The following is a 19,758-nucleotide window of genomic DNA, read 5'->3' as shown; positions in this document are numbered from 1 at the left end:
TAGTTTGTATTACCAACATGAGTTGTGGTGCACTGGTGGGAGTGTTTCACTCTTAACCAGAGGTCTCGGGTTCGACCCCTGGGTATGGAGAAAATCATGTTGGGAGCGCCACCTTTGAATGGGCCCTACAGAGCGTGATTCAAATTTAGTTGGAGTTCCAATGTGGGCTTTGGACACCGGGTGGAAAAAAAAAAAACAATTAGTTTGTATTAATACTAGTTTATATATTTGTTAGTAACTATAAGTACAAGTGTATGAAAGAATATATAGTCTTGCTAGCTTAAGATCTTGGGAGTGAAGAATAATAATAGTGTTGATGCTAAGCATTCATAATTCATATTCAACTTGACATGTAGAAAATGCTTACTCTTTTTTATTGTAGTCAATAACTATGATGATTGTCCTCACCTTGACCAATTTCACAAAATGTCTGTCACCTTCCATCACGAATAGGTATCAGATAACTCTTTCCTAGATCGGAAAGAGAGAACAACCAATGTTAATTGGCATAAGACCCCTAGGATGGAATTTTCTACCCAATGTGTCTCGCTAGCATTCTTTTATTCATATTCAATGTAGCACGTTAAACGACCTTATTCTATTAATAGCTTGGCTTGGTCTCGCTTTCTTGCTAATGAAAATTCTAGCTCTGTCACGTTAGAATACCTTATTCTACTAGTAGCTCGACTTGGTCTTGCTCTCTTCCAATAATATTCTTCTCCACTAAAATAGAGCATGAGAATCTCAATAACCTTTGTGTATACTAATTTTTTTAAAATTTACATATCAAATACCATACTTCATACTCAATTACCAAAATCGCAATATGAAAAATTTGATTTCAATATGATAATTCGATATCTCTATCGTATCGTAGCACGCCAACCAAACAACCCCTTAAATGGATAAACCCTGCAATAAGGCAAAAACTTCATCTCCTTCACTCACCATTAGCACACTGGAAAATGCTATCTTCAGTACAAACTCCTCGTCTTCTCCGTTTCCAATCCTTCTCTCTCAAATGCCTCCACACCCACCCCACCACTACCCCACCACCCCCACATTCCCAAATCCTCACAATCCGCAAATCCCTTTTATCCCGTGAAATCTCAGCCGTTGATCTCGCCGGAACTTTCTTGAACCGGTTACGTAATACTGAACCCCACCTCAAGAGCTTTCTGTATGTATCCGACGTCGTATTGAAGGAAGCTGAGGAGATTGATAGGAAGATTGCGGAGAATGAGGAATTGGGTCCGCTTGCTGGGGTTTTGGTTGGGGTTAAGGATAATATTTGTACTTCTGATATGCCATCAACTGCAGGGTCAAAGATTTTGGAAAATTATCGACCCCCTTTTGATGCTACTGCTGTTGGGAAGATGAAAAAGTGTGGTGCCATTGTTATTGGGAAAACAAATATGGATGAATTTGGTATGGGGAGTACTACTGAAGGCTCGGGTTATCAGGTATTCGTTAAGTTTTTCGTGTTCCAGAATTGTTATTTACTGAAGAAATGGGTTATTTTTTGTTTAAAGCAGAATGAGGAAATGATATTGTTGAAATGAATTGAGGGTCGTTTAGTTCATGGACTAGATATGTAGGATACTAATTCCAGGTAGGAATTTGAATTAGTAACGCAAAGTTCTGTACCGAAAAGCAAATGTTGTGCTGGGAGGTTATTTACCCTTATACACCAAATTGAACGAACCCTGAGTTTTTCTGAGTGCTCTTGAATTGAACTTTGAAACTGGGGGGACATGCTATTTGGTGTCTGGACTGTTTTAAAGTTTGCAGTAAGTTGAGTTGTACTTGAACATTTTGTTGTCGGGTGGGCTTCCTAAGGTCTGCTTCTGTTATTGAGGTTTGGTGTTTGTCAGCAAAAACAATTTCAAGTTCCCTTTTATTTCCTTTTAATGTGGATAAAGTTTCCATCTTTATCTCAGCAGCCTCATTTGTTTGGGGTTCTGAATTGAATATATCTAGGTGTATGCATTAGAAGGGATAGAGTGAATGCTCTACCATGTTGAATATGTAAGTAGGTTCAGTTTCGTAATCTCAGGTAGAGTATGGCGTAAATGTAATTAAAGAATCTATTTGAACGAGTCCAGTTTGTAACTTTGTAACTTAACATGGTTTACTCAGGTGATGCATCTTGGTATTATTAGGTGACAGCAAATCCTTGGGATTTGTCCCGGGTACCAGGTGGTTCATCAGGGGGCTCAGCTGCAGCTGTTTCTGCTAGACAATGTATGGTATCATTGGGAAGTGATACTGGTGGAAGTGTTAGGCAACCAGCATCTTTCTGTGGTGTTGTTGGTCTGAAGCCAACATATGGGCGTGTCTCCAGATACGGACTTGTGGCATATGCTTCATCTCTAGATGTTATTGGTTGTTTTGGTTCATCAGTTGCTGATGCAGGCATTCTCCTTCATGCAATTTCTGGTCATGACAAGTTTGACGCAACAAGTAGTAAAAAAGTAAGCTTTCTATACAAGTTCTTTTTTTTTCATTCTTTCTGTCAAGGTTGTGAATTATTCAGCAAGCTCCAAGAAAGTACTAAAGCCAGTACAAAATAATGGACTTTTTCAAGCTTACCTCACAAGGGAGTCAAACAAGTCCATAGCATATCATACTAGCTAACAAAAGATTCTTTAAACTAAAGCACTAAGTTCTGAATGCATCTATCTTTTATACAAGCAATAAAAGATAATTTATAGTTACATAAATATCTATAACTTCTTCTTTTTTTTAAATGTTTTTTAAAAAAAAAATTGTGCCTAGATAAATCGAGACGGAGGGAGTAATAATAGAGAGTCCTTTCCATTGAAACATCTACTACTCCTTTCTAGTTGTACTCTCCATGCAATGCAATGGACAGTGGTCTTCCACATCTTATAACATGACGTACCAGAGAACAATAACAATCCATTACTGTATCTGAGAATCCTCCCGCGTTCAATCAACTTAGCCTCCTGAAGTTTCTTCAGACAAGAACCCATCTCAGTAAATTTTCCAGTCAAGTAACCTTCTTCTGTAACTTTATAAGGAGATCAAACAGATTTTGGTTTCAAGAACTCGTTTTTGCCATATTTATTAACAATGACATTCTTCTAAGTTCTATTGTTAGTCTATACAAGCTCTTTGCTTGCTATACTTCATGACTCCTCCTAGGATTTTTTTTCTATTTAAAAAGAGGAAGAGAACATCTCTAATAAGTTTATTCATTTTGACACAGTTGATCTGCTATGTTTGTAATGAATACGAAGAAGTTTGACATACAATGCCAGCGGGAGTTAGTTCTATGTTTTTAACGAGTGGCTGGGCCAGTACCTTACCTGCTGATCTCTTATTGGTGTAAATTAAAACGGATAGATGATAGTGAAATCATTGGAACTTTTGTATATATGGTCAGAGTCTTACATTTTCGGGTTCTGGTTTGCTTAGTTTTTGGATGTAATGACAGAACTTTCTTAGTGCTGGCTTTTGACATCAATAATGCTTACCATTTCGAAAAACGATTAGCTGGGGTAGTAGCGTAATATGATCTGATTCAAGTCTAATAAGAGTTTGTTGGCATTTCCTTCTGATATGAAGGCGCAACATTGTTTATATAGCCTGCTAGTGGTGTATATTTAAAGGTTTTGCTTTAATTATTTGACAACATTACTTTTCAGGAAGTTCCCGATTTTGCTTCCCAATTTACTGCAAGAGATCATTTGGACTCTAAACCTCTGAAAGGACTGAGAGTTGGTCTGATCCGGGAAACCATTGAAGATGGAGTTGACCCAGACGTAATTTCTTCAATCCGTGGTGCTGCGAGTCATCTTGAAGAACTTGGATGCACTGTCACTGAGGTATTCTTCATTTTCAGTATTTATGACCCTCACGCTGGCTTACCATATGTGTTGGCATTCCTTATTTGAATTATTTGGTAATTTTTGTTTTTGCAGGTCTCTTTGCCATCCTTCTCTCTTGGATTGCCAGCTTACTATATCCTTGCTTCATCCGAATCTTCTTCAAATTTGTCCCGTTACGATGGTATCAGGTAATGGGGTATAGAATCATTCTCAAAATATATGTATGTATATAAAATTCTCAAAAAGTGCAGCGGAGAATATTATTTGCATCTGACCTTTCCTTCCCATTCCTCAGAGAAAATATAAAAATAGCGATAGAGAGGATAGATGTCTTTGGATCTATTGGAAATTTGGCTACCATCATAGCTTTTATGCTGATGAATATGCTGTTACCATTATCAAAAATAATATAAGTACATAACAGCAGTACTATCTTCAGTTCTGATATTTCTTAGGACTCCTCAGCCCTAACCCTCAGTTTTGGTAGCCAAATTGAAGGAGGATAACTAAGTAATTTCTTGTTAATTCCTAACATTTAAAGAGAATAGAAAGTAGTGAGGAGTGCCCATGATGAATTCGGACGGATATATTCTTTTAATTACCCCTTACTTGTCGCAAGAACTAAGAATTCACTGCCATTTTGCTAAGAGAATAGGTGGATACCAACCATAATTTAGACAAGATGTAATTGCGAGACTGCCTTACATTAGTAATGACAAAACTTTCAATGTTTGCTCAAAATTTTTTCATGAAGACCCAAGGAATAATGTGATGTCAAAAATGCAGGTATGGGAAACAAGTTTTTGCTGATGAGTTAAACTCCCTTTATGGGGAATCCCGTGCCGGAGGCTTAGGTTCTGAGGTACTAAGGAAAAGAACTTTTCTGTGTGAAGTAGTTCTATAGTGGTTACTTCTAAAAGGGGTCTCCTGCCTTTCTTTCTCGTAATCTTTTCATGCAAGCTGGCCCCGACACACAGTCAAAAAGAACTATTGGGCTAACTGTATTAAATGTCTTTACAGGTGAAAATGAGAATCCTAATGGGGACCTATGCTCTGTCTGCTGGTTATTATGATGCATATTACAAGCGAGCCCAACAGGTTGTACATCTATGTGCTCAGAATTGTCCAACTCCTCATAGCTATTAAAGTTTAAAAATGCAAAAACTTTATTGATATTCTCATGCATCTCAAGATAATTGATACTAATATAAGCCAATCAGAACTAAGTAATATTCAATAACTTTAATGATTCTCTTCTGTATCTCTGAATAAATGCTTACACAAGACATTCTTCACGTTAGTTATTCATTGTGTCTCTAACCGTGAAGTTCTAGATCCAAAAAATTTGTCAAGCGGAGTTTGGATCCTACATGGCAGTTAGAACCAACTATGTTTGGTTGACGCATCTAGTAGACTTTTTGCACCTCTCATCATCTAGCAATAATTCATATTTTAATGAGTTATGTGACCCCAATTTACGAGTGTTTGATAATTTCTTGCTTATCTTAATTCTTCAAGATGTTAAAGAGTGACTCTGTTCCAGGTTAGGACTTTGGTAAGGGAAAGCTTCAGGGCAGCATTAGATGAGAACGATATTTTGATTTCTCCTGCTGCACCATCAGCAGCTTACAAAATTGGTACACTTCTTTTAGCTTTTGCATTTACTGATGAATCTACTTTGTGATCTTGCTTAAATACCTTTTTGTTTTCTTTCCTTTTTGTCCCATGATCCTTCCCTTGAAAGGCAACGCTAACTCTCACTACAACATGTGGAATTTACAGGTGAAAAGAAGAACGATCCGTTGTCAATGTATGCTGGTGATATTATGACTGTAAGTAGCTTTTTCTTTTTGCTTCTTACATTTCTCTTGGTGATTTTCTTTCCTATTTTCCCCTCTAGTCAGATGGATGATGTAACTTGTTCAGTCTATTTTCTGTTCTCTTCAATTGATGATTATTTTCATAATTGGCAGGTCAATGTCAACTTGGCTGGTCTTCCAGCATTAGTTCTCCCGTGTGGATTTGTTAATAGCAGTTCTGTGGCCCTTCCCGTTGGTGTTCAGATGATTAGTGCTGCATTTGAAGAGGTGAGTTTCAGTACTCCAACTATTTCCAGTTGTTATTCCAGTGTTAAGAATGATACTTGAGCACGGGGATAGTTCAACTTATCTAGATCTCTCTTTTGAGAAAAGTTAGAAAGGTTGGTAAAAGAGGGATGATATATCTACTTAGCTTGAAAATGGAATTGAGTTAAACTTGAGCATCTTAAATAGAGGCATTGAATATATCCACTTTTTGTATGACTGTAGAAATGAAAAATGGATACTATGAAAGGACAAATGTTCAAATTTAATGCAAGCAAAACTGAAGAAGTAGAAAATGATTAGAAAAGAAATAAAAACACTACGTAGTTTAGATTTTTAAATCATTTTAAACCTTATCTCACATGGTTTCTAGCTATGTTGCTCGGGCTCTCCAAAATGAACTACTTATATGCCTTCACTTCTTGCTTTTCTTTTAGCGTGCTTGCTTTTATGTTTACGTACTAAAATGAATGCAGGAGAAATTGCTTAAAGTAGGCCATATCTTTGAGCAGACACTGCAAGGCTGCTCTTTTATTCCTCCTCTAGTAGCTGATGAATTGGCATGCTAGTCGTGAATTCTTGTGCGCGGTTATGTTCCAGTTAATCAATGTAACGATTTCATGAAAAGTGCTTGCCATGGTGCAAAGCTCTGTCCTGACAGGAAAGACGACAAGTTCGTCTATCTAGTATCAAATGATCCACCAAACCTTCCGTGCTTGTGCCACTGTTTCCAAACGAATCGTTACGTTCAGAAAACTTTCTTGTGCTGGTTTTTTTTAGGAGGATTGGCGTATAAAGATACGCACCAATCGAAAATTCATAACAACTCTCAATATCTGAGATACTTGTAGCTTATTGCAAGCAAATTCTTTTTGTAAATTAGCATGCATCAATTTTGACACTTTGATGCATACATTTATGTCATCTGGCCCTATTTCGGGATGGTCTTTAATATTTGCCCTTGCTGCTCATTCAATGAAAATTTGTCGGTCAAAGTACCTTTATCTTGCGGCATAAGTTTAGAGGATTGTTTTGCCATGTCTGGCATAAATTGCATAAGTTATATAGCATCTAATTTGCTTTGAATTAGTTTAGAAATATTTGGTGCTTAACATAACTCTGAAATCTGAAGACACAGTGGCATAAAATATTGAAAATCGAACACTGCATCGAATTGAACTGAAATTTTTGGTAATTCGGTATGCGATATGGTATTCGGAAGAAAATTTAGAATTATGGTATTCTGATTTAGGTTTGGATTTGATATGAGACATTAGTACTACTTGGTATCTGATATTTTTCGGAATTATTTATGTAATGAAGGTGTCATATATCAACATGTCTATTAATATTTACTCATTAGTTGTATCATTTGTTTTCTTTATATATCTTCTTACGTATTGATCTTCTATTTGTGCACCCATATAGAAAAATAGAAATAATTGGAGCAATAGTATTAACTTTGCAATACAATTGACTGCAACTTCAATACAATATTACCGAATACCATATCAAACTGAAGTTTAATTTACCGATTACCTAATTACCGAATATTACTACCCAAAAATTGTAAAATTTCAAATCGAATATCAAACCCTCACTCTTAGATATAACTTCTTCTTTTTTCCCTTTCTAAATCACCTCACAATTAGGTGAGAATTGAAAGGGAAAAGACAGGTAGTAGGCAAGACCATGACGACAACAATATCTACAATTATTACTTATTGCTCCCTCTCTGTCCCAATTTATGTGGTATTTTTCATTTTTCGAGAATCAAATAATTTAAGTTTGACCTGAAATTACACATGGAATCTTCAATTTTTTTAAATGAAATTTATATATTTGTAAAATACGTAAAAAGTACTATAAGTCATAATAATTGATAATTCAAAATGTTTAAAAGATCTATGAAAAACTTACGATAAAAGATAAATTTGTTTAAATTTTGAAATTCGAAAAGTGTCACATAAAATGGAACGGAGAGAGTACTATTTATTATTATTGTTATAAGTACTGTTTTCCCCCACGTGAGGACTTTGACATTACTATGTTTTTTTTGTCATTATAATAATAATAATAATGACAGAATGAGATACTTCATTGAATAATATTTGAATTTAATGTAAAAGCTAGTAGTTTTTTAAATTTTTTCTTCACAATATTATTACTGTTTGGCCCCCTTTTTAGCATCAATGAGTATTTATATTAAATTTCCTACAGTAGCATTGCAGTGTGTATACTGTTTCCTCAATGCTTGATGTGTTTAAGCTATGAACAAAGGGACCATTTCCAAATATACAATGTGGACAAAACTGCAAAAAAAAAAAAAAAAAACATAATACATAAACAAGACTCTTAACTTGGCTTCAACGAATAACTATTTCCTCTAACTTTGAATGTGCACAAGTAAACACTTAAACTTGTATAAAATTGAACAAGTAGACACAAGTGTCTTACATGGCACAATACACGTGGGACGTCATGTAGGACACAACTGCCTTATAGGGTGCCATGTAGAACGAATGTGTCAATTTGTTCAATTTTATACAAGTTTATGTGTCTACTTGTGCACACCCAAAGTTAAAGGTCATAGTTGTCAACTGACGTCAAGTTAAGGATCATGTTTATATATTATGCCAAAAAAAATTCGTACTAATCTGAGATAATTCGGACATGTGAAGAGCATAATAGGAGACGTATGATTATTTCAATACGAACGTGTGAGAGTTTGGTTATGGATGATTTTATGAGATGTAAAGGTAGGTCGGAGAAGTATTGGTGAGAGGTGATTAAACATGGCATGACGCAGCTTCAGCTTACTGAAGATATGATTTTATATAGGAAGTAATCTATGGAGGATAAGAATAAGAGTAGAAGGTTGATAGGTATTTAAACGTTGTTTCGTTTATCCTTATTTTATACAAGTAATCGTAGTATTACTCTTGTAATTTCTTGTTTTTCGAAATAGGGATAATTAAGGATTGCATACATACACACTGGCCTTTTCAGACCTCACTTATAAAATTACACTGAGTTTGTTATTGTTCTTTTGGTATTAACGGGTGTGCGTCAATTCACCCTTCACTTAACTCCGCCTAAGTGGAGCCACCTTACATGATATGTGGTTTGGTGCATACCCTTAAGTCGATTTTTTTTGAGATATACATAGATTTAATGTTAACTATTATATGTGTATATATATAATTTTACACAGTTTTTATCAAATTTCTGACTCTGCTACTCGGTGACTTATAAGTTTATTAATGCTATAATAGTTGACGAGCACCTTTTAATATTTTCTTTCAATTGTTTTAATATATTGGAATCAAGGTAGTGACTTTTTAGTAATTATATTTCTTCACAATATAATTATTGTTTGGCCCCATTTTTAGCAATGATATATTTACAAAAGGGGCCATTTCCAAAGAACACAATGTGGACAAAACTGTATAATAAATACAAATAAATATGAAAAACTATATATTATAATTGATGGTGTCCTTTGTGACAAGTGATTGAGGTGAAAAAATACCAAACACACCCACTATATTTTTCTCAATGAGTATTTACTAAATTTCCAACAGTAGTAATTATATTTGTGTACATTATTTCCCCAATGTTTGGTGTTATAAAGCTAGAAAAAAGGGACCATTTCCAAAGAACACAATGTGTACAAAATTGTAATCAATTAATGAACAATATAATAAAATACTTATATTAATTCTTATTTTTTAATAAGCATATAAAATTTAAAATGAATAAATATACCATATACATGAAAAATGGTGTAAATAATTGATGGTCCTTTGTGACAAGTGATTGAGTGAACATTACTTGCACTCCAATTGGGAAATAAAAAAGCATAGATAGTAGCATTTGTTCCTTTTCCACAAAAAAGAGAAGGCAGATTAATTCCTTTCATAGTATAGGCCCCTTGTTATTTCGAGGAGCGACTCAATAAGGTTAGTGGCTTAAATCAAATTTTTAATAAGAATTTTATTATTTTTTTCAAAAAAAAAACATTATACATATTCTTATTAAATATTAAAGCTTTTTGAGATATTAAATTATTAATAATCTTCCCATTCATAGTAAGGGTTTAAGGGGAGTTATTCCCTTTCTTCGGTTCTTGCTCGTGGTCTTGAGTTCAAGCTTCAGAGTGAAAAAAAAAATTGCTAGAAAGAGCCTCTTTAATCGGTCATGTGTGGTGCAAATTTAAATTAATCAGAAAATTCAATACAAATATCAAACATTGAGTGAAAGACAAAATTGAGGCCTAAAACATACCCTTACTTTAGTAGTTTAATCCTCTGGTCCGTCCTGATTATTCAATATTTAACGAAAATCAAAAGTGTTAAATTTTAACAAACTTAAATGACTCAAATTTTCAAAAACACATCCAAGGGACCATTTTTATCTTTTTTTTTTCATGAGAATTTATTATACATCTCAAGTAGTATTGAAGTGTTGTACATTATTTCCTCAATGTTTGGTGTATTTAAGCTATGTAAAAAAGGGACCATTTCTAAAGACCACAATGTGGACAAAACTGTAATGAAACTTTGGATAAAGGCTAATTTATAAATATACCATACATGAAAATAGTGTATTTAATTGATAGTCCTTTTTTTGTGACAAGTGATTGAGTGAACATTTACTTGCACTCCAATTGTGAATTTTGGAAAAAGTATTGACTTTTGCTTTTGTTCCTTTTCTACAAAAAAGTGCTATGTGGAATATTTATTTATTCCTTTTAGAAATGGTTCAACCCCCACCCCCACCCCATAACCCTCTCAATCTATTATATATGTATAGTTTAGAAAAAGTACCATTAAAATATATGGTGCAGTGAATAAGACTGTTTTTCTAATCTCTTGATTAGAAATCTTGATATTGTGTTATGAGTATGAAAAAGTCTTTCATATAGAATATTTTCCTCGAATGGGCTTTATGAGGGGCAAAATTGAATTAATTGAGTTACTCCAAACATCGGATAGGAATTATTTTATTTTTAAAAAAAAGGTATAAATATGATACTTCCTTCGTTTCAATTTATGTGACGTTTTTCAAATTTTGAGATTCAAACAAGTCTATTTTTTACCGTAAATTTTTCATACATCTTTTAAATATTTTAAATTGTCAATTAATGTGACTTATAGTAATTTTTACGTCATTTATAAATATCTAAATTTCATTTCAAAAAATTTGAAGATTTCATGCGTAAATTGCCGGTCAAAATTAAACTGTTTGACTCTCAAAAAATGAAAAGTATCACATAATGTAGATCATGTCGAAACTACCCATTAGATATAGGTTTGAACGAATTCACTAGCCTTTTACTATATAAATTACTAAATACATATTTAATAACAGGTCAATGAACTATGAATTCAATAATAAATTCAAAATACATCAACTTTAAATTACAGATCCGTCTCTATTAATATATATATAATATACATGTACTTGAGTGCTACCATAAACCATTCACCCATAGTTGGTTATTACAATAGTAGTGAAAGTAAATAAGGTAAGAAATTATGATCATGTAAGTATATAGGACAAAAATTGCAGCTAGATATATTTGAAAAATGTTATATTTTTTTTTTATAAAATAAATAATTACTAAATGATATAAGAGACTAGAATTTGGTACTGAAGAAGAAGTGGCATCCAACAGCTAATTTTCAGTCTTTTTTTTTAAAAAAAAAAACAATTAATTAAGTGTCCTTTTTCTGTTCTGAAGGTCTGGTTTCTTCATTACACTGTCCCTACACAAAATATTGTGGCTGTTTGCACAATATTATTTTGAAATATATTCGTTCACTCTTGTATTTCTTTCAAATCATGTTTTGAAAAAAATCTAGAATTAATCGAAATATTTTTTTTACTTGACAATAATAAGGATAAGGTTTATGTATATGTTAGTATTATTTTTAGATTTTATTTACACTGAACATGTTATTGTAATATCATTTGGTCATGTGAGAACAAAAGTTTCATAATAGAAGTTGATCAGATTATTGTTTTTGAGTGAAAAGATCAAAGATACGTCTAAAGTATCTAGGTTTCTTAAGTTTCATATCTAAACTATTAGGTTTCTGAGTTTCCTTCCTGAATATCATTAACTATTTTTCAAAACATACATCAACTATCACTTGTTTTTTTTCCCACTTGAACGATACTGATATTTCAGATACAAAAAGAAAATAACTGATAATTAGTGATAATTTAGGTAAGAAAAAATCACACACTTGATAATTTAGGTATATTAACTCATTTATTTTGGCCCTTTTTCCCTTGGTTGAATTATATAGTGAATGATTGACATAATTTATTTTTATTTTATTTTATTTTATTTTTTTATTTTTTTGGTAAACTAAGGCATACGCATAATATTTTATACAGAGAGACAGCTCACCAATGTATGACTCCTTTTGTCTGTGCAAATAGTTAGCTGCACAGACGTGACCTACAAAGTTAGATTTATTGGGATCATAAAATTGCCCAAATAAAGTGTAACTATGTTTAATCTTTTGATCATGCAATAAAGTGTAAATGAATGGCATGATCATGAAGATGCTTTCACTTTAAATATGATTAGTGATTGAATGTATAAGAATAATAATATTGATATTAGATATAATGCGATTATTATTCTTATATTAGTAATAATATTGATATTAGATATAATGTGATTATATCTAATATATTGTTTGATTCAGGGGCGGAGGCAGCATACATTTAGGGGTTGTATTCGAATCTCCTTCGACAGAAAATATTACTATTCATACATGGTTAAAATTATTTTTTAGGTATGAATAATAGATGTCAAACCTCCTTCCACTAGTTCATATGTTTACTTCTCAGATTTTGAACCCCCTTATTAAAAATTATGGCTCCGTCACTGATTTGATTTGATATATTAGTAATATGTATTGAATCATCAAATAATATTGATTAAGACATAATAAATGACATGAGTAAATACATATATTGAATTTAAGATGTATGCTGAAGAACGTTTATGCCATCGATGAATTTTAACTTGTGAAAATAAGTAATCCTTACGTTCCATTTTATGTGACATATGTCGAATTTTGAGATTGAAACAAATTTATCTTTGACGTAAATTTTTCATAGATCTTTTAAGCATTTTGAATTATCAATTATTGTGACTTATAGTACTTTTTACGTATTTACAAATATATAAATTTCCTTTCAAAAAAATTGAAGATTTCAGATGCAAATTCTCGATCAAACTTAAATTATTTGACTCTCGAAAAATGAAAAAGTTTCATATAAATTGAAACAAAGAGAATAGTATTTATTAAGAAATTTACTTATAACGACTTAACAAATAACTGGACAATATTTTGTGACGAAAGAAACACCTTTACTAGAAAGAATCAATAATACAAACAAAGAATAAATCCTCTTAGGATATACATAAGAGTAAATATTCAGAGTGATTATATCTTAAGACATAAATAAAAATAAAATAATCAAGCATTCATCCTAATTAGTCCAATATTCTTTTAAGAGACGTGTAAATAAAAAACACGATAAATATTTTGAGACGGAGGGAAACACCTTTTACTAGAAATCAAAGAATCATCAATAATACAACCAAAAGCCTAAAACAACAATTCTAAAACACACAAAACACAAACAAGAAACAATAATGATCTAACAACTCCACATGAAGCTTCACATGATCTATTCTTCTTCAATGGCATAGTTATAGTATTACTACTACTCCCACACACATTAACTCCAACATAAACTCCTTCATGTTGATTCATCAAACATAGCCCTGGATTTCCACTTAAGTCCAAATTCCTTCCAAGTCTTTTCAAAAAACTTGAATTGAATGGCACAACACCATCTAACAAATTTCTACTCAAATTCAAGTGATACATATGTGATAATCTTGAAAACTCCACCGGTATCTCGCCTGTTAATCGATTGTTTTGTAAAGACAACGTAGTTAAGTTCACGAGTTGTGAGTAACTTGATGGTATTTCCCCTGAGTAACCTGAACTTGAAAGGCTCAATTCTTGAAGTTTATGTAATTGACTCAATTCATCAGGCAATGTTATGAACATCATTGGATTGTCATCCATGAGAAAATATTGAAGTGCTTGAAGTTTATGCATCCCATTTGGGAAATTGCCACTTAACTTGTTGTTACTAAGTGCTAAGAAGTTTAAAGATTGTAACTTTTCTATTGTTTGAGGGATTTTGCCTGTTAATGAATTTGAGCTCAAGTCAAGTTTTTGAAGAGATTTGAGAAGGCCAATTGTGGATGGGATTGGATTTGTTAATGAATTGTAGCTTAAGTCTAAGCCTATAAGATTGATGAGATTGCCAATTTGGTATGGGATTTGTCCTGTGAGGTTGTTGTAGCTTAAATCAAGATGAATAAGTGAGTTGAGTGTGAAGATTTGTTGTGGGATTTGTCCAAGAAGATTGTTTTGTGACAATGTGAGGATTTGAAGTGATTTAAGTGATGAAATTTGAGGTGGGATTGTGCCAATTAATGATGGATTTGATCTTATACTAAGTTGTTGGAGAATTCTGTTTTCTTGAATAGAGATTGTTGTTTTTGTGTGTGTGAAGCATTGGATAAAGAAGAGAGATTCAAGATTTGGAAGTTGGAAAATGAGTGAAGGGAATGTTGCTGTTTTCTTGCAAATGGGGTTCGGATATGTCCCAAAATCAAGCCTAGTGACATGGTAAATGTTGTTGGTGTTTTTTTTGCACTCAATTCCAAGCCAAGATGAACTTTGTTGGCATGGATTTGGATATGATTTTCTCCAACTTTGGTCACTGGAAATTGATTCCATGATCTTGTAAAGAGTTTCTAGTTCATGAGGATTCATGTTTGGTTGTGTGAGATTGTTGATGTTTGCTACATTGGTTGAGGAGATAGAAGGGGGGGTGGTAGATAGGAAAAACATGAGTAGTAGAGGAAATAAAAAGAGTTTGAATGGATACATTGTATTTGTTGTAAAAGTTTCTTCTGATCAATTGTTGGAGTTCTATTTTGATTTTTTAAGAAAAGAATCATTTTTATGCAAGAACTATTTGGAGGGTTAGTGGTGGTGGGGGGAGGGGGGGGGGGGGTAGGCTTAGAGATGTGGCTGATATGATGGGTGGGGGAGAGTGGGGACATGATCTTGAGTGAGAGTAGAATCATTTATGCAAGAAATGTTTGGACTTTATAGGGTGTGGAGGTTTGGTGTCATTAGGAGATTCGAGGCGGAGCTAGAATTTTAGTTAGGATGCGGCTTACCTTATTTATCTAAATTAAATATTTTACCTTATAATAATAATAATAATAATATATCCAGTCTAGAAAGGGTAGAAGATAGAGTCAATACATCAAAAATGATCTTTGGCAGTAATTAATTAATGACAATAGCTTAATTGTTGTTAAATAATTATTTTAGCTACAATTAACATCCTTTGTAAGTGTCTTTAAAGTCTAAGATGATAATGGATCCAATGTCAATTAACTAATGTTGATAAAAACTTTAGCACTCTTTGTAATGTATATATTTATTGCCGCTAAAAGTTGTTTTTGTTGTTGTGAGTCTACTAAGAGATAAAGAGGTTGTTTTCGATAAATCTTCGGCTCAAGAAAAAATAATTCAGAAAAAAAGAAGCAACAAAAGAAAAAGCATAACAAATCATTTTCAATAATAACTACACAAAATAATACGATAATCAAAATACAAGAAACAACAGAGAATTAAGGACAAGGAACTAGGGGAGCAATACTACGACTACTAAGATGGACGAATAGCGAGATATCACACTATTACCTACTAACCTATTATCTTAATCAATGTCCTCTACAATTTCTTATCTACAATCATATCCTCATTAAACTTTATTAGATATTTTGCTTAATACATATAAATAATTCATTCAAAATCAATTAAAAATTCATAAATTAAAATATTGAAATTTTATCTAGGATGAGGTGGGGTGGGGGGTAGGGTGAGTTTGAGCTGGGAGATGTGAGTGATATGATAGGTGGGGTACCTTATGCTCTTGAGTGAGAAATTGAAACCAAGGTATGGTCAATAGGACATTTGAAGCCATGAGGGGGAGACAGAAAGAAAAGAAGGGTTGATGGAAAATAGCAGAGAATATATTTCATAATTTTCTTTCTAAGTTTAGTTCTATATTATATAGTATATTACATTATTGGTGTTGCTTAACCAGTGATGATATGTTATTTATTGTATTTTTCAAGTTTCAAATTATGCTTGCTAATTACTTTTTGTTGTTGCCTATAACTTAAATTTTATATCACTTACAATATTAGGTACGCATAATATATAAAAGTGTTTTCTAACTTTGCCTTAACTAGTATTTATATCCTTCAACTTTGAGTGTACATAAATAAGCACTTAAACTTGTATAAAATTGAGCAAATATAGATGCATTGTCCTATGTGGCATCCTATGTGGCAATTTTGTGTCCTATGTGGCAACCTACGTATATAATGTCACATAGGACGTGTGTGACTGTTTATTCAATTTTATACATGTTTAAGTGTCTACTTGTCCACACCTAAAATTAAAGGATAAATATCAGCTGAAGCGAAGTTAAAAAACATATTTATGTATTATGTCTATTGGATAAAATCCGAATGATTATTTAGCTTTTTATTTAGATTCTATGTTTTAAAAAATCTATTAAATGTAGACAAATATTTATTTATGAATTGAAACTAAAAAGAACTATGAGTTTAATTAAAGACTTTAATTTCCAATTAATAATATTAGAAATGCAAATGTTTCATTTAAGTGGAAGAGTTATGAAAGTCAAAATACACATTGATATAGTCCATCACTAATACTTTTCTAAATAGTACTTCATGTTTTCTTCCGTTCTTCTCGTAGAATTACACTGAATATGGTATTATACATGTTTGCTCTTGTGATTTATGGTATTGTTTTTCCTCAATGTTTTTTTGCTTCTTTCTCCGCCTGCAAACATGTCAAGTTTCAGAATGCGAATTAATGACTCGATTTTAAGATATGATGTAAATATTATTTATCATGAGTTATCTATCATCACATTCTCTCTTTCTTTTTTTCTAACGATACTGTCAATGCATAAAAATTAAATTGATTCGAGAATTCGTACCGCTCTAACCACCTTGTCAAAGGCATCTGGTCCATACTTCTCTATATATCTTTCAACAGCTTTCCTTGCATCAAGACTCATCATTTGGAGTGCTTTCCTTTGATTTTGTGGATAATTTGAGCTAACATGGCTCCCAACTTTAACATGTTTTCTTATGAAATTTTCATGTATATAAGCTGCTCCATGGAAAATTGGTAGCACCAGCCACATACAACATACAAGTTTGATGAATGGCCAGAATGGTAGCCTGAAAATTGAAGTAAAATCGTTAATTCGTCGTTAAATTGCTTGTAGCTAACAGAATATTATATGACAATCAGTCGCTAATTCGTCACTAAATAGATTTAGTGACGAATTTTTATTGTTTTAGCTACACAATTTGTCTGTCGCTAATTCATGTTGTTTTTAGTACTAACTCGTTTAGAATGCATTCAGAATGCATCTAATTATAAGGATGTAGTCTAATGATCGACGAAGGTTGAAAAATCATAACAGAGACGAATATTTGAATTTCAATGCAAAAAAGAAAGTTATTATTAGGTGATTTATTTTTATTTTTATCTAAAATTTGATGGGCTAAGTTATTCACATATAATGATTTGGAGCCATAAATTCTAGCAAGAGAATTAAAAAATTACAAGAATTCCACACTTAGGAATGTTATAGAAAAAGTTTAATTTTTATTCCATTTATTTAATCAATATTACTTTTCAAGAGAGGGGTATCAATTGAACTCCCTACAAAAAGGGGTAGACTATTTGTCACTAAAAACAAAAATTCATCACTAATCATATTTAACGATGGATTATTTTTTTAAAAACCATGTTAACTATAGGTTATTTAGTGATATATCATCAACGAATTTCATAGCTAATTAGATTTCCAGTATAGAATGATTGAGATATATATGTACGGACAAATGGTAACAATAATTTGATCAGAATATAGAAGTTATTGTTACCATTGGAGGACTTTCCAGCAAGACAACTCAAATAGAGTTATGAATGAATAGAGAACCCAATAGGTTAACCATTGTTGATCATCTAATGGTGAAGGGCTCTCAATTGCTCTCATAGAAGAATACCTTCAATATTCAAGAACAATAGTTAACATATGATGTTTGTAATTTTAATATGGTTAAAAATAGATCTGAACTATAATTTTTTCGTGAGTTTCATATTTTGACTATTAGTTGTTTTTTTTTTTTACGTGAACTATCACCTTGTATGTATCAAAACACACATAATTGAGTAGATGGTGATAGTTCAAGTTGAAAAAAGAACAACTGATAGTTGATCTAGCCAGCTTCAATATGTGTTATGATAGTTCAAGTTGAGAGAGAAAATAACTAATAGTTAGAGTATGAAACTCATGAAAAAATGATAATTCAAATGTTTTTTCATCATTAATTAATTAATAATTGATCAAATTGCAACTTACAAAGGATAGAGAAGCATCACTCCAGGGCTGTTAAGAAAAAAATAGAGAAAAAATGAAAAGTTAGGTCTTAATTTACTAAAAAAAAAATCCCCATAAAATAAAAACTTTAATTCTCTATAGGAGGTCATTATTTTATGATCATTCACTACATATCTAACCCAAAAAAACGGAAAAGGAAAATAAGATAAAAGAAGATTTTTTTAAAATTAGAAAGTAAATCCAAAAAAAAAAAAAAAACATGCATGTTGAACTTATATTTTTGGGTTTCTTATATAGCATAGCAGTCTGTCAAAATAATAACCTACAAATATATATACACACACATATAATATACACAATTTATACATAACTAGGTTATCTTCTTCTTCTTCTATATATATATATATGGTTAGCAGTTTATAATTATTTTTCGCGGGCATCCAAATATGTAACTTTTACATGTATTTTTTTTTTACAATACAACAAAAATTTGGGATAGTGTTCATCGTAAATAGATTGAATTAATAAAAAAGTTGATACAAAACAATGATATTAGCAAAATATTTATACGTATTATATAATTAAATTAAATTTGAGGGGATCAAAAAAATATATACATGTCGTTTCAATAATTAATAATCTACGAAAAATAAATTGAATTACCCGATTAATGCATTCAAACTTTTAGCAATAGTTCCAATAGCACCCATTGGAAAATACTTCTTTATTTTCCTCTTGCAAATTTGATCTTTTTATGTAGGGAATATGAGTTATTCAAATTAATTTGCAACATTTTATAAGTTAGGAATATTGTATATGAAAGCAATTAGCACAAGTAAAGGATATCTTTATCAAAGTATAGAGAAAGTCTTTTGTTCTCCTCCATGAAGGTATTGAGGGGGCGAATCTAAGGTATGAGGTGCGATTTTCGAGAATCTAGTTTTGTATTTATCTGATGAAAATCTAATAACAAAGGACGTTTTTGATTTAGCAGCAAAACAAAAACTTGTTCAAGTTTTCTTACTATCATCATGAATGCGAGTTCAATTCCCTTTGGACATTTAAAATAAATTATTTTTAATTTTTTTATTTAAAATTTGAGATCGTTAAATATTTATAAACTTTAAATTTTGAATTTGATTATTCTGCGATCATGCATGGTAAAAAAAAGAAGGTGGAATTTCCTTTCCTACTACACTACCTTTGCCTCTACTTCACGTCAACCACATGCAATA

The 19,758-nt window shown here is 31.9% G+C and overlaps 3 protein-coding genes across 3 annotated transcripts; 1 reads left to right on the top strand and 2 right to left on the bottom strand.

Moving 5' to 3' along the window:
• The first annotated feature begins 930 nt into the window (after positions 1–930).
• Positions 931–6,837, top strand: LOC125817452 (glutamyl-tRNA(Gln) amidotransferase subunit A, chloroplastic/mitochondrial). The gene is made up of 10 exons (XM_049496987.1): positions 931–1,463; positions 2,163–2,474; positions 3,672–3,851; positions 3,948–4,042; positions 4,641–4,716; positions 4,875–4,952; positions 5,398–5,491; positions 5,637–5,686; positions 5,828–5,941; positions 6,415–6,837. Exons 1-10 carry the CDS (start codon positions 966–968, stop codon positions 6,505–6,507), a joined length of 1,590 nt encoding a protein of 529 aa, XP_049352944.1. The 5' UTR covers positions 931–965; the 3' UTR covers positions 6,508–6,837.
• A 6,738-nt stretch (positions 6,838–13,575) lies between these two features.
• On the bottom strand, positions 13,576–15,011 carry LOC125817729 (receptor like protein 29-like). Its single transcript, XM_049497273.1, is given in 3 exon segments — positions 13,576–14,959; positions 14,961–14,986; positions 14,988–15,011. Coding segments are annotated over 3 exon segments (1,434 nt in total).
• A 1,880-nt stretch (positions 15,012–16,891) lies between these two features.
• On the bottom strand, positions 16,892–19,298 carry LOC125817458 (HVA22-like protein f). Its single transcript, XM_049496994.1, has 5 exons — positions 19,187–19,298; positions 18,545–18,571; positions 18,066–18,188; positions 17,105–17,351; positions 16,892–16,944 (listed from the first exon to the last, which is right to left on the bottom strand). The coding sequence occupies exons 1-5, from the start codon at positions 19,231–19,233 to the stop codon at positions 16,918–16,920; spliced, it is 471 nt and encodes a 156-aa protein (XP_049352951.1). The 5' UTR covers positions 19,234–19,298; the 3' UTR covers positions 16,892–16,917.
• Positions 19,299–19,758: the final 460 nt, after the last annotated feature.

This window comes from Solanum verrucosum, unplaced genomic scaffold (assembly GCF_900185275.1).
Source record: "Solanum verrucosum unplaced genomic scaffold, falcon-dt-bn FXZP01000280.1, whole genome shotgun sequence".
NCBI lineage: Eukaryota > Viridiplantae > Streptophyta > Magnoliopsida > Solanales > Solanaceae > Solanum > Solanum verrucosum.
Note: the sequence above shows the minus strand (reverse complement) of the source record. Positions and strands in the feature narration are given on the sequence as shown.

Coding starts and splice junctions, on each gene's coding strand:
- LOC125817458 (XM_049496994.1), bottom strand. CDS start 19,233: ATGGGTGCTATTGGAACTATTGCTAAAAGTTTGAATGCATTAATCGG. Junction 18,189..18,544: donor GTGATGCTTCTCTATCCTTT/GTAAGTTGCAAT, acceptor TGAATATTGAAG/GTATTCTTCTATGAGAGCAA. Junction 17,352..18,065: donor TGCTGGAAAGTCCTCCAATG/GTAACAATAACT, acceptor TTCAATTTTCAG/GCTACCATTCTGGCCATTCA.
- LOC125817452 (XM_049496987.1), top strand. CDS start 966: ATGCTATCTTCAGTACAAACTCCTCGTCTTCTCCGTTTCCAATCCTTC. Junction 1,464..2,162: donor CTGAAGGCTCGGGTTATCAG/GTATTCGTTAAG, acceptor TGGTATTATTAG/GTGACAGCAAATCCTTGGGA. Junction 5,942..6,414: donor TTAGTGCTGCATTTGAAGAG/GTGAGTTTCAGT, acceptor AAATGAATGCAG/GAGAAATTGCTTAAAGTAGG.